Raw genomic sequence first — 17,891 nt, 5'->3', positions numbered from 1 at the left:
AATTCTTTTCTACTTTGAGGGAGACATATTTTTGCCGATCAGCAGTCTCATTCGATTTTTTCATTTCTTATGAATTGAGGGAAATAGAAAGAGAAAAAAAAGGCGCTAGTGGTCGAAGATTTTTACGGATTTTTAAGTTTCCGCTTTTTATTAATATCGAATTTAAAATTATACTTTCTCATATGATGAATAGGATAAAAATTCTTCTTCACATATTTTTCGCATGTCACGGAACTTACAACTTTATTCCCTATGTATATTTCGCATTTCCAAAGAATAGCAAAAGCACAGACCTAGTTTTTATCTTAAAATTGTGTGCTGAGTATATATACTCTTTCTCTCTCTCTCTTTTTCTTTCGCGTAAAATATCGTCACATCTGACCTATTTTTTTCGGTCGAAGATTAATTGATGTCTCGTCTATCGAAGCGCGCAGGATCTTTAGTTTCAATGACAATGAGAATGACAATGATTTTATGACAGTGAAGTGAAAAAAATTTTTTGTTTTTTTTTTCAATGAAAGAAAATTGTCGATTAAAGTACTTCGAAGAAACTATACATAATATAAGAATTATAAAAGATAATTGTCAAATTGATTGAAAAAGACAATTAACGATAAATTTTATTGTGTGCGGAGCAGAGTCAATTAAATGTTGTCAATGTCGCATTTTACAAGATTAAGAGATTCGTCTCTCTTGGAGATTGAAAAGTTGATATCAAAGTTAGATTGATTTTCTAGCGTAAGAAGAGAAAGAGTGAGGAGGGGAAAAATGGAAAATTCTAGATGATAGCTTATGAAATTTGAACTTTATTTCTTGATACTAAAAAAAGCAAGATTCAATACAAGTTGATCTGATCCATCTCGTTCTCTGAAATTATTGATTGATTTACATGGTAAATACAGGTTTATAAAAATATTTATCTAATAAAAGACAATCAATATTGACAGTTCCTCATTTCGAAAATTATTCTTTTAACTAATATAGGTTTCATAAAAATAGGAAAATAAAAAAAAATTACCTCTATATCTATCAAGAAAAACTTGGTCATAAAGTTTTTACTCTACTTTGTTGATTGTTTGAAAACTCATCTTCCAAAAGTTAGAAAAGTTTCACAAGCAAACTTATCCACAGAATTTACTTCTATTTTAAACAATTTATTGTAAAAGTCAAATTTCTTTTTCGAAAGGTAAACTTTTATCTATATATTTCCTATACAGAAGTTTAGAATGTTTAAACGAAAGTCAGTTTCAAATAATAATTTATGTAAATATTCTTGACAAGTATTTCAACTTTACTCTCAAAATTTGTTTACCATCAACTTATTTTAGAGCTTGTTTCATTCTTTTCTAAGTTATACTTTCAACAATTGTCACTAATAATTTTGTATTTTTTTTTTTTTGCTAGGAATTTAAGAAAAAAAAAGTTATTTTCCTCGAAAGAATTACTAATAGATACATTATATTGTCGAGAAGAAAAATCAACCACAAACAGTCGTTGCCAAGTTTTCCGCATCAACTTTCAAGTCCATTTGTTGACCTAAAATCCGTAACATTATTCGTAGTTTGGAAAGGATTCTCGTATTGGTCTGATATATGTGCTGTTAGGTATATAAAAACGTCGAGAATATGCTATTGTGATAAAAAAAAAAAGTAACTTGGAAACTTCGACCCGCTTCAAAACATCGTTTAGAGAGAAAGAGAGTTTGTTATTCTATGAAACATGCGAAAACTTGTCAACTCATTTTCAAACTTTTAAAATTAGCCATCGCACATTAATGTATGCGGTACATATTACTATATATTTCAATTGTGAAATTATTTACAAAAAAAATTAGTTTCCTCATTCAAGAAACTTCTTTTTTTCATTTATTCCAATATAATAAATAATAAATTAATTTTTGGAATTATAATTAAAAGTATCACCCACTATAAAAGGATTAAATTCTCATATAAGAATATTAAAAATTCAATTCAAATAGAATTCCTCAACAGGAAAATTGATCTATAATTTTTCAAAATAAAACTAAAAATTATTTTTGAAAAAAAAATTGTCCTACCTTTATCGTAATTTTCTTTTTTTACGATTTATGATGAATTCTTCGAAAGATTACCTTTATAATAATATTTATATGAAAAAAAATTGTCACAGCCAAGTCACGCGGAGGCTTCTGTGTGTGTGTTTCATTCATTTTTCTTTTCTTTTCTTCTTCATTTTTTTTTTGTCTCCAAAAAGTTGATTTTAAATTCAGTTCACCTCTTTGTCAATTGGCAAGTTCTGATGAAGGAAAGTTTTACCACCAGTTTCTGAGAAGTCGGATGCTGTGTGACCATCTCCTTGCAAGACCCACTTTGTCGTTAATAAACCGTCGACTCCCACGGGACCTCGAGCATGAATTCGAGCAGTCGAGATACCAACCTGCAATAACAATTCGTGCAATCAAACTTTGAATTACTGTTTGCTATCTTCCAAAATTGATTTCAAATTATCAAATTTTGAATTAACTGCGCGATATCACACATGATTTTTATATTTTCTCTCAGGAGAGAATTTTTGCAATTTTATTATTAAAAAATTGAAATTTTTTTCAAAATTTATAAATTAATTAAAAAATTAATTATTAATACACAAACTATATGGTGGAGAGGTAAAAAAGAACTGAAGAAAATTGTATTCAAATCAGATTTTGAATTGTTATATTTCAAGTTATTGAAAATCTTTTTAATCTTAAACGCATTTTACTTAGAAAAAAATGTCCTGTCTTTATAACAATTCACTGAAGCTTTTAGCTATATATATATATATATATAGGTAAAATAAAGAGCCTGACAATATTTCTCATATACGAGAAATATATTGTCAGGCTCTTTATTTTTACGAGGGATTATTTTAAAAGCTTCTGTAAGTCAGTTAAACAAAAAAAAAAAAAAAAACTAAAGATTCATATAGTACAATAGTGAAACGTTCTTTTTTTTCTATATTGGAACGTTAAAAGAAATCAATATTGTCCTATTTATATATAGGTAAGGCGCGTATTTTTATATATATATCGTTTAATATCGATGGTTTAAAAAAGCTTAAAGACTTATCTTGTCCAGTAAATTACAAACACAAAAAATTAATAATTTTTTTTATATTTTTTAAAAAATGTTTTTTAGTAGAAAAATAATTTTTTTAAATGGTATAATTACTCCCATAATTTTGCGACTAATTTTGCGAAAAAGGAAAATCAGCGAAGTGAATATTTTTAATTAATCGAAAATGCAAACTTAGATAATTATAATAATATCATAAATCAGCTTACCTCAGCACCGAGGCCAAATCTGTAACCATCGGCAAAACGAGTGCTGGCATTATGAAAGACACATGCACTGTCGACTTCTCTTTGAAAATGAGTTGCCCTTTTCATATCTTCAGTGACAATTGTGTCCGTGTGTCCACTTCCATATTTGTGTATGTGATTTATCGCGTCGTCAAGATCCGTGACAAGTTCAATAGTACATTCTAAAGCTCCATATTCAATCTTCATACTTTTAGCCGCCGGTGGTCCAAAAGTTAATTGTTGCTGTAGCTTTTGACCAGAATTAATCTTGACCTATATTTTACAGAAAAAAAGAAACATTTTTTTCCATCCTCACAATTTTAAAATTCAAAATAAATTTATTTATATTTAACAAAATTAAGGGAAAGAAAAATTATTTTAAATTTTAATATTGAAAAATAAGAGTGAGAATCATTTTTGGAATTACGAATATTTCACATAGAGAGCATTATTTTATATAGATAAAGGAAATATTTTTTCTACCTCTAACACTATTTGGTTTATTTTACCTTGAGTAGATTAACTTTCAAAAAAAAAATCCCCCAGAGACTCTCCAGTCTGATTTTCACAAGCGATTTTAGTTAGATAAACATTTTTCACTATTTGTCAAGAAAAAAAAATCCAACAGCGGTTTATAAATTTCAGTATTTATAAACGTTTTCGAAAAAACTGTACATTCAGTTGAATATAAATTCTACTTTTTAAAATTTCCAAAACAGAAATCATCTGATTTCTAAATCGAAAATTTATTAATTTTTTTTGACGCGCAACCTTTTCCTAATGCACTCGAATGTTTTTCAACTTATGTATAAAGAAGCATATATATGACGAAATTTGAATGACGGAAGTATTTTCACACTCCAACTGAATATTTCTAAGGAATAATTTGCATTTGTAGAAATTTCTCAAGAGAGATTCTCTTGCACTCTTTTTATGCAGTCGTATAAACATTTTCTAAGACAAATTGATAAATTCATGAACCTGCGCGCATATATATATCTGAACTTACCCCTTCGCGTTGTAGCATATTGCAAACATCAGAGAAGAAACTACTGCTCATAAGATTTTCATGTATTAAAAGTGTTTCCATTGCATTGCACGCTGCTGGATAATCACATTTTGAATCACGAATAATTCTCATTGCTTTAACAAGATCTGCTTCCTTATCAACATAGACGTGACATATGCCCTCGGCATGTCCCAAGACAGGTATATGCTTTGACTGCAACTGAATTGAGCGGACAAGTTCCGAGCTACCGCGGGGAATAATAAGATCGATGTGCTTCTCCATTGAGAGCAAATCACCAATTTCCTCCCTTGTGGATACAAGAGAAATGGCATTAGCTGCACCAACTGAGCTTAATGCCTCTTTCACAAGATCCATAAGGCACTTGTTGCTGTAGGCTGCCTCTTTACCTCCCTTTAATAATAGGCCATTTGCACTTGACATAGCCAATGCTGCAACTTGAGGTAGACTGTCGGGTCTCGATTCAAAAATCACCAATAAAACACCAATTGGCACTGTTATTTGTTTTAATTCAAGATCATCGGCCAATTTTGTTCTTCTAATTACACGTCCAACATTGTTCAAAGATGTCGCGGCAATTTGTCGAAGACCATGACTTAGGGAATTTAATTTTGATGGTGTCAGTGATAAACGAGATAGTAATGGCTTTGCCAAACCACTTTTTCGACCCTCCTCCAAATCTTTATTGTTCGCATCCAAAATATCACTTTGCTTCGATTCGAGTAAATCCGCTAAAGTGTTGATGCATTGTGCTCGCTCTTCTGGTTTAAGTGCCTGAAGTATTCTGCTTCCCGTTCGAGCTGAAATCGATTATTAAAAATTAGAAAATTCCAAAAACATTAATTTTCGAATAAATAAATATTCTACCAATTTAACATTCTAAAGAATAAGATTCTATCAAATAATAATTCTATAAAATGTGGTTTAGAGCTGATTCATGCGTCCCTTTTGTAATAGTTTTTCGATTTTTTCATAACTTTTATTTTCCTTTATTTTCAAATATGAAACTTGAAACCTTTTAGATTAAGCTGTTTGTCGCTATCGAAAAATCATTCTAGAATCGGAATTTATCTCATTCTTTGGCATAGGAATTCATTTCTCTCTCTCTATATATATATATATGTAGGTGGAGAGAGCCGCGCATTTGGTGCTCTTATTAAAGTGGACGAGAGATGCCAAAAGGGAAATGATGTTGATTCGAGAGAAAGGATCTTTGGTTCAATTTCGTATTTGCATTGGAATTTAGAGCGAGTTTCCTTTAAAAGAAAATATTTTAAAGGAAATTGATATTTTGTTTTTTGCCATATCAAATATTCAATATAGAAAAAAATACTACTAATAAAAAAAAATATTGCAGAAAATAAAAACAATTTTAGAGAATTAGAATTTTTCATCTACTCATCATTCACAAATTAATTGTCAATCTATTTTTCAAATCTCTTTTGTTTTTTTTTTACAATTTATTCCTATTTGTTTCTCAATTTCTTGCTCCATTTCCTCGTAAATTTATTCCTTCCAATTTTGTTCCCCCTCTTTTTCTTTTATTCCTCTGAATATTAATTCGATTTCATTATCTTCTTTTTTTCTGTTTTCAAAAATTTATTTTCTCGCGTTATTATACTAATTCCCTTTTATGGGGGAATTTCATTTCCTCTCCCCCCTCCCCTTTCGAAAGTGAAGTGATTTGCACGATCTAATGATAATTGAACAAAATTCAAATCTTGGTTACAAAGGAATTAGGACACATGGTAATTTGTGCGCAAATGAAAAGAGGAATGTTTAATGGCAAACGATAATTCGTGAACAAATTTAATTGTTAACTTGTAAACAATTGTAATAATTAAAATAGAATTTTAAAAAAGTAAATTGTTTCAAAATAAAAATACTTCTCTAACAAAAATTTTTTTTTTTTGAACTTTTATAGAATTATATGATCAAAGTTGTAGAAAAAAGATTATCTGGAAAGTTTTTCATTACGGTTTCTATATTTGTCGATTTTATATAGCTTATAAGAAATTGTACCGTGCGCAGATTGGCACCAAAAAAGTATAATAAAAACTTTTTTAATTTTTTTTCACTCTTTTTTTAAAAATGAAAAAAAATTGCAAGAATATTATGAAATTAAAAATGTACTATTTTTGGCATTATAAAAAGAAAATCTCACCATTTTCGGCAACAACTTCAACGGGCGCTGAAGATGTTGTTGATTCAGTGAAGAGTGTACCAATTTTTCTTCCCGACAAAATACTTTTAATGGCCTTTTCTTGAGTGCCATTACAAATAACAACAGAAACACCTCTGTCCAATGCCCATAGTGCAGCGTTGACTTTTGCATCCATTCCACCAGTGCCGACTTTGGATTTTTGCCCAAACTTAATGGTACCTCGCAAATCGGATGTGAACGTGTGCAGCATTCTGGCACCATCTTGCCAAGGTGGTAAATTATAAATGCCATCCACGTCGCTCATGAGAATTAGAAGGTCAGCCTGTACCTCAGCAGCAAGCATTGCTGCCAATGAATCATTGTCTTTAATGGAAATTCCCCTTCGACCACCACTGCCAGCCACTTCCTCATCAACTTGTGGTGGCGGTGACACAGCATCATTTGTATTAATAATTGGCACAATATTCAAACTTATTAATTCACTGAGTGTACTGAATAGATTTTTTCTCGTTTCTTCATTATAAAAATCGGGTTTTGTCACTAAAACCTGTGCCAATTTCACACCATATTGTGCAAACATTGCATCATACAGGGACATAAGACCCGATTGACCAACTGCTGCCGCTGCTCTTGGTTCCAATAGATTTCCTGTTTTAGAGATAAAAATTATTTTCAGTTTTATGTATTTTAGTAATTTTCATTTGAATTTCTATTTAGAATTTACCGACTGCTGGTTATATAGGAATCTATCTCACCTTCAGTCGGTAATGAAGGAAATATATAAAAATACTCATTATTAACTGCTGTTAAGATGGAAATCTACCTTAGCGTCTGTCAATTAGGGAGAAAATAGAAACAAATACCACTGCTGGCATTATAGGAATCTACCTTACCATCAGTCAGTAAGGGAGAAAATACCAAATGTTACAATATTTGATAAAACGGTACTCTTTGAAATTAAAAATTTTCCTAGAAAATTATTTTAAAGACGGGAATTTTACTATAAAATAATTAATAAAATTTAAATTTTGCTAATATATTTATTTTTTCTTATTTATAAAAACAGAAAAATATTGATAATAATTACTAATTTAAATATTCATTGCCATAAGAATAAAATAAAAAAAAAATGTTTCCGACAGTTTGCCAATAATTGTGTTTCAGAAAGTAACTTGCCTGGAAAATGTTAATTTAAATTTCTTGGAGAAAAGTTGTTTATTGCAAGTTTGTTTGCTAGTGAGGACAAGTTTCCACAGCGATAAAACTTTGAATTGAAATCTTGATACGAATGCGGTCGAGCTTTTGTGATTTATTCAAACTACACAACATTGCAAGAAAATTTAACACGCCATTTTCCTGGAAATTGTAATTTTATCGTTTCAATCATTGGAGGATTTTTATTTCTCTCCACTTTTATTTATGTTCCTTTAATTTTTTTTTTGAAATTTCAATTTTAAAAATCTTTTTAATTTTTAAATATATATTTAAAATTTTATAAAATTTTTAAACAATTTAATGTTTTATTTTTGAATTTGTTTAAATCTTTTTTTTATTTAAATTCTTATAGAAACAAATATATATCTCAGTGTGGAAATTAAATAATTGAAAAATAATCCAATTTTTGGGAGAAAAAAAAAATATATATATATTAACAGAATTATTTCTACTTGATAGAATGGAAAAATAAATTTTGCTTAAATTGGTTATGACGTATAATTATTGGCAAACACGCGATGTTATTTTCTGTCACCAAAGTATAAATGGAAAATTAGATAATATAATTGGATAGCAATCAAAGTGTAGTTTCAACTCTAACAAATTTCTATACACAATACAAAGTATAAAAAGTTATTTAGCTATTATTACGAAAATTTCATTTCTAAATGTGTTTTCACCATTAAACTGATTAGTGAAATTTAATTAGTGTTTATTTTCAGTTCACAAACTATTATTATTAGAATCATTGTCTTTTATTAAAAATTAAAAAATAAAGACTAATTTGGTTTTTTTTTTATTTTCATTCTAATTATTCGATAAATTTAAATTGTGTCATATAATTATATATATTGTCTGAACGAGAAATTAAATGAACTTTTGTGTGATTTAAAATTTGATCATTTATACATCAGTGAAGGGGAAATGTGTCCAATATTTCCGGAATGCGGTTGACCACTCACATTTTAATGACCAAATTGGGAAATTATCTATTCGAATCACATGCATTTAAATTCTTCAAATCGGTATTACATTTCAATTTCATTGTTAACATGTTTGTTGCATTCGAAATATAATGTTCGTTTTAGAATAATAAATTACATATAATCGAGACATAAACTCATTCATTCAATTGATGAGAATTTCATCATGTTCCATTGTATAAAGGATTTATTAGATTTATAAACACTCGAATCGAATTTGCATTTTGTATGTAAAACATTTTGTTAACACAAAAAAAATAAATTTTTTTTTTTTCATTAAAAAAATTTCTCTATTATAATAAATAAAATAAGTTTATTGAGTAGATAAAAATAAAAGTTTTTCCCCCATAAATAGAAAACTAAAAAAGTTTAGTTTTTTCATCAAAGAACTTATTATTATATATATGGTCGCATATTTTTTTTCTTATGAAAAAAATAACAAGTTTTCACGCGTCTAAATTTGTCGCTAAAAAATGGGTAAATATATATTTTACATTTGGAGAGAAAACTTTTAATACTTCCTTTTGTGTATAACAAAAGTTAAGGGCTTGTGAGATCCTTATTCCAAAGAAGGAAAAAAGAAGAATGTAAGATAGTAAACAGTCTCAACGAGTCCTGCATTTGAAGCTTGTGAATAGAGAGGGGAAAAGAGAAAAAACTTATATTCTGTCTTAAAAGAAGAAAATATTAAGAAAAAGTTAGACATTTTTTTTTTGATACTTAAAAAAGAGGATAATTTTTAAAAAATCCTATATCTATAATAAATTTATTACAATAAAAATAAAAATTCTAGAAATTTATTTTTTAATCTATTATTATATTAATAAATAAATATAAATAATAATCCTCTGCAGGAGGATTAATTAAAAAGTAAAACAAAAAGCACATTTTTTTTCTTAGTTTTTATATATAACAAAAGGTAGCTCTGAATCAAGGGTTAAAAAAATTTTTTTTATGAAAGAAAATGGAACTGGGTGAAAGAAAAAAAAATATTTATGAAAAAGAGAATATTATTAACATGTAATTTTTGCAATTTTCTATTCTATTGACAATATAAACTATTACTTTTTTTCTATATGGAAAAATTTATTATAGATAAATTTTATTCCTTTAAATCAAATACATATTAGGAAGCTATAAAATTCCAAGTGTGTGTTTTTATGTCACTTTTCTATACGTTTTCTAGAGAGAGAAAGCTAGATTTATTTTTACCCCTGGGCCACTCTCGAAAGGAGTTGATAAAAATGAAATGTATTCTGTTTTTATATAGTAAATAGAATTCGAGTACAAGTGACACTTCACAGAAAATGTAACCGTATTTTTAAAATATTTAAATTATTTATTTCTCAGTTATTTATAAATAACCTAATTTTACAAATTCGGTTTTATTATTTATTTCTTTTAATATTAAAAGGGGTTCAATTATAAATTGAAAACTATACCCAGGAAAAAATATTATATATATTTATCCCAGAGTCAAATAAATATTTATTTATTGTCAATAATTATTTATGTAGCAAATTTATATTTCATTAAATTTTTTATTCTAATATTATCTAATTTAGACTAAAAATTTTGATAATTAAAAAACAAAAATCTTTTCAATATGATTTATAATAATGTGAAAAAAATGTTTGTTACGATAAAATGAAAATCACTTTTTTTTTTGATAGATTAATTATTTTTACGCGTGTTTATTTTATGGAAATTTATCTATGGATACATATATATTTTTGTTTTATGAAGCTTCTCGCAATATCCAATTCCCACATTTCTGCATAGACTCGATTTGATTCATGAAATACCAATGATAATGTCACTCGGATTACGAGATACTGTATTATAGTAATAATAAATGACGGCAAGAGCAGGGATTGCAAGTAATGCATCAGATCTAATAATGTATGCTATGTTTCCGCATGTTATTCGTTGAATTCGACAAGCAGAAACATTAAAGTCAAAATTAATTATTTTGCAAAAGAAATTGATTTTTTTTTGTTATCTTTTCATTTAGGTATTAATTTAATTTTTTACAGATAAGTACCCTAGAGAAATATTTTTATTGGCGTTTTGAGACAAAAAAAATTTTATCTAACGCAAAATTAAAAATACTATTTGCCTCATTGTCATTTTTTTTATAAAAATCATTTATAAAATTATAAGAAAAAATAATTAAAAATTAAATTAATCAACACCTTTTTAAGAAAACAAAAATTTATTATTTATTTCAGAATCTGCAAAAAAAAATAAGGACCAAAAGGAGATTGAAAATAATGTCTATAAAAAGATTGTGGTGAGTTTTTAAAATATCTAATTATTATAATATATTACCTGCATGTTCACGTGTATGATCTGCAGGACTGAGTGTTTCTCGCATTGAAAGGGACATTAAGAGTTCCTGATGTAATTTCTGTTTTCCAAAAGCCACTGCACCACTTGTCACCATTATACATTCTCTACCTTCAATTTGACATTCTGCCACTTGTTCCACTATTGATGCTAAACGACCTAAAGCAAGTCCATGCTCATCTTCCCTTGTAATTACAGCACTTCCCAATTTTACCACCAATCGACGTGCATATTTAAGTTGACTTCTTTCCGTGAATGTACCCTTACGTGGTCGATCCGCTGTTTGATGTTCTCGTCGAATGTCTAATCGATTACTCTATAATCACCAAAAGAAAACCAAAAAAAAAGAAGAATTTAAAGAAATTTATTTGGCGTCAATAAAATTTTTTATTTAAATGAAATAAATATTTATTTGGCTCTGAGAATTTTTGTTTGATTTAAATAAAAAATTTTATTTACGCCAAATAAATACACTAGTAGGCTGTGAAACAAATATACGTTTATTTAACTCAAATATATGATATTTGGTTCAAATAAACATTTCTCTGGGTATAAATTTTTTCAGTGTGGAAAAAAACATTTTTTTCTTATTTTTATTTTTAAAAAAATATTTGGTTCGAATAAAAACAATTATTTTTTGATTTATAATTCTTGGTGTATATAATAAAGAAGCGACGAATTTCTATTTTTTTTTGTATGAATAATTTTGAGAATTTTATATAAATATTGTTTCACATACATTTGTCTCAGAAAAAAAAACCATATTCTCAAGATAGAAAATTTAGAAAAACTATGTCGAGGAATCTTGGAGGTGGTGTGTTTCCGTAGATTTCCCAAGTGTAGTCATACACACATGTCATGAGTGTACCGTTGCAAAGAAAATTACTATTGACTAAGAAAGCAAGCAAAGATTGAATTTTTAGTTTACGGTGTCAATTCGTAGTAAAATAACACACACATTTTATTTCTGAATATATTTAGATAAAATAAAATTGCAAAAAATATATATATTTGTTTTTTTTGTAAATTTTTTGTTATCTGAATATATTCAGAAGAAAAATGTGAGTTATTTTACTAATAATTCATATCGAGTAAAAGTGATTATCAGTCAGACTTTTTTTCTCTTTTGTTATTAATAGTGAAGACCATTTTTAGTCAGACAACTTTTTTTCACGTTTTTTAAACATGATATCAGTATAATAATTGTTTATGTTTTAGTTAGACAAAAGATTTTTTAGATTTTTTTTATTACCTAGTTGTATAATTATAATTAATAGTAAAAGTAAATTTTAGTCAGACAAAACGTTTTTAATTGCTTATGCAAAATTCTGTTTTTGTTAGAAATAACAGTTTATAAACAATGTTATGTTAGATATAATATTCTAATTTTAATATCAGTAGTAAAAGTATATATTTCGAAAATTAAAACACATTTATTTGAAGTTTGTTACATCGATTGCAAAAATAAACCATGTTCATAAAACCATACCATTAACTGAAACGCTGACTCTTTGGCTTTTATAACAAAAAACATATATTTGCTTTTAAATAAAAAAACATTTATTTAGCACAAATAAAATTTTTATTTAACTCAACTCAATTTTTGTAACAAATAAATATTTATTTGACTCTGAAACAAATATTTCTTATTGTAATTTAATTTGATTATTTTTTCCACCGAAAAATTAGTTTCTGATTTAGAGAGAAAATCTTTAATATGAAAAACATTTTGTTGTATTAAATACAAAAAATGTAAATGAATCTAATATACATAAAATCATCAATTTCCGACGATATATATAATCGTGAATATGAGATTAATAAAAAGCGCAACATTGAAACTTTGATCTACAACGTGATGGAAAACATTTCATAGACACGTTTTATCGTTTCGTTCATGATGATCAGACTCTGGAGAATTATATATATATATATATATATATATATGTATTGTGTGTGAGCGCATGAAAATGGACCACACATGAATTGTTTGTGATAAACAACAACGCGATAATCAATCATGCAGTGTGTTAGTAATTTGTCTACCTTGACACTATATATGGTGTATGGTATATATACATATATATATATGAGCCAGGGATGATAATACTTCAGGAAAATACTGTTAATTATAATGACGATTGACATCAGCTACGCATTCGTTAAGGGGAAACATGGAGAGAATTTGGTTTTGATAATTTGATCATGCAAACCAACAAGTCAATAATATTCCTGTCGCTATATATATATGACACACGTTGATATGGTATCATATACACAAGAATCAACATGGTGTGAAGCGGACAATTTTCAATCTTATGTGCAAATTATATACGCTTCAGAATTTACCAGGAAAATCAACGAATTGTGAAATCTCGTTTCTCATATGGTGTACGCGAGAAAAACAAAAGTGTCCAATCACGCCATGTTTTTTTTCTATATAATAATTTTTACTATTTTTCGTCAAAAAAAAAAAAAAAAAAAAATAGAGATAATTTTTCTCGGCCCTAAATATTATATACAGAAAAATGTTTTATTCGAACCAAATATATATTTTAGTTAAATATGTAAACGTATATTTGTCTCAAAGCCTACTATCCCCTTTATTTGACGTAAATAAACATTTTATTTCTCATAAATAAAATTTGTATTTAAATCAAATAAAAATATATTTCAAACAAATAAATATTTGAAACAATGAATATTTATTTGGCTCTCAGAAAAATATATCATTTCTCTTATAGTGTAGGGTCAAAGAAAAAATTTCTTTAATTTAAAGAAAATTTATTTGATTTAAAAATTTGTTTAATTTGAAGAAATACTTTTTCAATTTCAAACAAAAGTTATATTTAGAATAAAATTATTAATTAATTATATTATAAATTATTAATTATAAATAACTAATTTTGAGAATATATTATGCAAAACTTTTTATGGAATAATAATTCTCTTAATTGCTTTTATATTCCGCAGTTATTAAGAAATTCTTTTATTGTTCTTATTATTCAGACGGAATTCGAAAAAAAAATTTTTTTTAATGCGTGCAAATTATATTTTGTTTGACATAATGAATTATATAATGCAATTATGATTCACTCTTTATTGTCAATAATATGAATATTTGCAAAGTTGTAAAATATGAAATTCATACTAAATAGTTCACGGGTTTTTTTTTCCTTCTTTATTATTTCAAAGAATCAGGGAAAAGATTAAAGATTCGACGTATCTTGTAATCATGTGATTCTTTTATAAACAGATAACAATATTCAAAGATAAGTTTATCAAGATGAATTATCTTCCGCAATGAATGTTGAAATTTGAAATATATATATATTATTCTAATAGGTATTTGAATCCTCAATTTTTCTATTTTTTCTACTTTATTTTATTATAATTTTTCAACGATTAATAATTGACATAAGAGATTTTTTTTTTAGATAAACCGAATGTCGGAAATTGTAAGATAACAATTGTCTCTTTGAACATTAAAAAAACAAATAAACAAAAGAATTTTTAAAGTTGAGTAAATTTTCACCATTTTTTTTTTTTATAATTGAAGATTTTCTTTGAACGTCTGGAATAATAATGTCAAAACGTTTTATCACATTAAAGTCTGTTGAAATTTCTCTTACGTTTGACTTTATTTCATTGTTTAGTGGAGTTTTTTTTCAATCCTTTTGGTAATTTCTCTTTTATTTTATCAAAAAAAAAAAAAAAAAAAAAAAAAAAATGAAATTGAGAGAAATTCAAGCTTTATAGAGAGAGAGATTTCACGGAAAATAGTTATTATTGGTTATCCAGTTACTTTGTTTTGCTCTCTCTCTCTCTCTCTCGCTCTCTTTCAGACTGTCAGGTTTGTTACTGTAGTGAATAGCACATCAAAAGTTTTCTCTCGACATATACACGTTTCACATTTTGAAAGCACGAAAACGTGTTCCTTATTTTCTAACCTAGGGCAAATGGCATGATTTTACTCTCCAGGCATCACAAACTTAATTTTCGAATGACCTATACAATATATTTCTTCTTTCGAGCAAAATTCAATTAGCAAAAAGTTCCTAATGAAAATTTCCCCAGAATAAGCTTTTTTTCCTTCTTTTCTAACACCGATAATATATAATTCTTGTATAATTAGCTCAAAAAATTAATTAATTTAAATTAAATAATTTAAGTGAAAAATAAAAACAAATATAATTATTTGTATTTTCTAAAAATTATTTTTATTAAGTTTGAAATAAATTTTTTTCCTTATTTCTGTAATCACTATATACTCTCGTGTAATAATTATACATCAAGGACAGTACTAAACTAGACCATTAAAATGAACTATTATTATTGAATGCAATTATCATTAATGTTAATTATTATCGTTTCTAATTATTAATGACTATATATACAAATTTTATTTTGAGTATATAATATTTCGAGACTTGTTTTCGAGGAATTAGTTTTGATGTGTGCGGGTATTATAGAATTATTCCGTTCGACCCTTTTCCCCCTGAGGGTGCGTTGATGTGAATATGGGGGTTGGTTTGGAATTTAATATGAAAGGTACAGCCAAGTTAAACTTCTAATATAAATATTTATACAATACTTTGTTATGGAAGTAGGTTTCACTAATAATTTCCAAGTTCTATATAGACTGCATTCTTCATTAAGACATGTATATATCATGGAAACTGGATTAAGATCTTTTTTTTAATTAAGAACATATTTTATATCTGTGTGGTAACAATTTATATATATATATTGAAAAAATGGAAATGTAGAAGATCTTTTTTTTTATAAGACAGAAAAACTGGGACAGTTTTCCCTGTTTTTAATTGACAATTTTATTTTATGATTTTTCTAATTTTTCCCTAACTTCCAAAAAAGTATTATTAATATTAAAAATATTTCTTACTTTTAAAACTTCCAACCAAAAAAAAAGAATAAACGGATATATAATTACGTTGTAATCCATAAAAAATAGTATACACATTATCACTTTTAAATTATACATATTTTATACGCACGCAGAGAGAATTTTTCGAACCAAATATAATTTATTTAAATTAAATAAAAATATATTTGTTATAATTAAATATGAATTAAAATACAATACTTCCTCTATGAGGAAGCACTAATTAAAAAAATTTGTTTTGGCACAAATAAAATTTACTTGAAATAAATTTATAAATTAAATTATTTATTTATATTTTTTCTCATATATACACCCAGAGAAATGATTTATTTTAACCAAATAAAATATATTTGAGTTAAATAAACGTATATTTGTCTCAGAGCCTACTAACTTATTTATTTGAAGTAAATAAAAATTTTATTTGTCAGAAATAAATTTTTCTTTGGCTCAAATAAATTTTTTATTTCAATGAAATAAAATATATTTGCAACAAATAAATGAGTTAGTAGGCTCGGAGACAAATATACCATTTCTCTGAGTGTAGAGAGAGAGAGGAAATAATTATTATAACACTTTTTTTGAGGGTCATTTTACGTACAGGTGGAAGATGACCGGAAGCTGAGGAGGCAAATCTGCCAAATGAGGGTGTCAGCCTCGTTGACCTCAGCGATAAAAGTGCCGCGTACATCTTCGCCTACGTCGATTAGACTCTCGAGAGTCGAAGGAATGATCGCGATGTTTAGCAACACACTGACATTCATTATAAGAGTTTCGCGAGACATGAAAAAAGAAACTCTTATCAATTTTGATTAAATTATTAGTGGTGGGGACGCAGTTTCCTAAGAGATACATTGGCGTAATGAAGATTCAAGAGAATTATTATTACACAAGGACACGTGCATTCAAAAATAGGAAAAAAAAAATTTTTTTTCAACTTTTTTCTTCAAAATTAATTTTATAAAAATTAACATTAACTTTATAATTAAATTATATATTTTTTTAATATTGAAAAAAAATTCTAGAACCATTTTTTTTTGGTATTAAGAGATAATTTTGGAGGTTTTTTTTTCTATTTCAACTCTGCAATATCGTGATAATAATATATGTAATCTTTGAAGTGACAATCTTCTTTGGTGCAACAACGTATCTGACACTCGCGCTATACACGTGTATAGGGGAAATGTTTCCGATAATCTCTGATTGCTGATTCATTGCTGGACAAATGCACCCGGTAATGAAATCAGATTTAATTGCATTGGGATGGGACAGAAACTGAAACCCGTTTATTGGTACTAATACTGACGTGTGTATGTGTGTGTGTGCAAAGGGTTTCAAACTAAATGGAAACAGCTGAAAGAGCAATGTCACGTTAAATTTTCGAAATTTTTTTTATTTTTAAATTATACAGTGTTTTTAAATATTTATCTTTCGAATAGAATTTTCATCTATTTGCGCACAGATAAAAAAAATTGACTTTATTTTCTTTTTGAGTTCAAGTCTTCATAGTAGAATTTTTTTTTTATTTAATAATTAAAATTATTTACACTTAGAGAAAAGATATATTTTTCTCAGTGCTTCATAAATATTTATTTAGTATGAAAAAAAAATTTTACTTGGTTTAAACACTTTTTTTGGTTCAAGTAAAAATTTTATTTGGTTTAAATAAAAATTTGAGAAGAAAGGATGAAAAATGAATAACAAATGTATATTTAATTTTTATTGTAGCATAGCTTTAGAATAATGATGATCTTTCTTTTTTTCCTTCATCAATTTAAAAACTCAACGCTTTCTTGAATATCAAAGGCGAAAAATTGTCTTTTCATCGTAAATATTTTTCAACGATGACATTGACATTTAGGTTAAAATCAATTTTTATAACAAAAAAAAATTTTTTTTTTGCCAAAAAGGGAAATTAAAATAAAATAGAAAAT

At 26.8% G+C, this 17,891-nt stretch overlaps 1 protein-coding gene across 2 annotated transcripts; it reads right to left on the bottom strand.

The window, feature by feature from the left end:
- Positions 1-109: 109 nt before the first annotated feature.
- Positions 110-16,734, bottom strand: LOC127283188 (delta-1-pyrroline-5-carboxylate synthase). Of its 2 annotated transcripts, XM_051307901.1 has the most exons (7): positions 16,559-16,711; positions 14,690-14,746; positions 11,040-11,373; positions 6,511-7,158; positions 4,329-5,146; positions 3,302-3,592; positions 110-2,415 (listed from the first exon to the last, which is right to left on the bottom strand). In XM_051307901.1, the coding sequence occupies exons 3-7, from the start codon at positions 11,152-11,154 to the stop codon at positions 2,245-2,247; spliced, it is 2,043 nt and encodes a 680-aa protein (XP_051163858.1). In that variant the 5' UTR covers positions 11,155-11,373; positions 14,690-14,746; positions 16,559-16,711; the 3' UTR covers positions 110-2,244. The 2 variants fall into 2 exon arrangements, with proteins under 2 accessions (XP_051163858.1, XP_051163857.1); XM_051307900.1 differs by lacking the exon at positions 14,690-14,746 and having other exon boundaries at positions 16,559-16,734.
- Positions 16,735-17,891: the final 1,157 nt, after the last annotated feature.

This window comes from Leptopilina boulardi, unplaced genomic scaffold (assembly GCF_019393585.1).
Source record: "Leptopilina boulardi isolate dan_hultmark-lab unplaced genomic scaffold, ZJU_Lbou_2.1 LbouV2_31, whole genome shotgun sequence".
Classification (NCBI taxonomy): domain Eukaryota; kingdom Metazoa; phylum Arthropoda; class Insecta; order Hymenoptera; family Figitidae; genus Leptopilina; species Leptopilina boulardi.
This window is presented reverse-complemented; position numbering and strand designations above follow the sequence as displayed.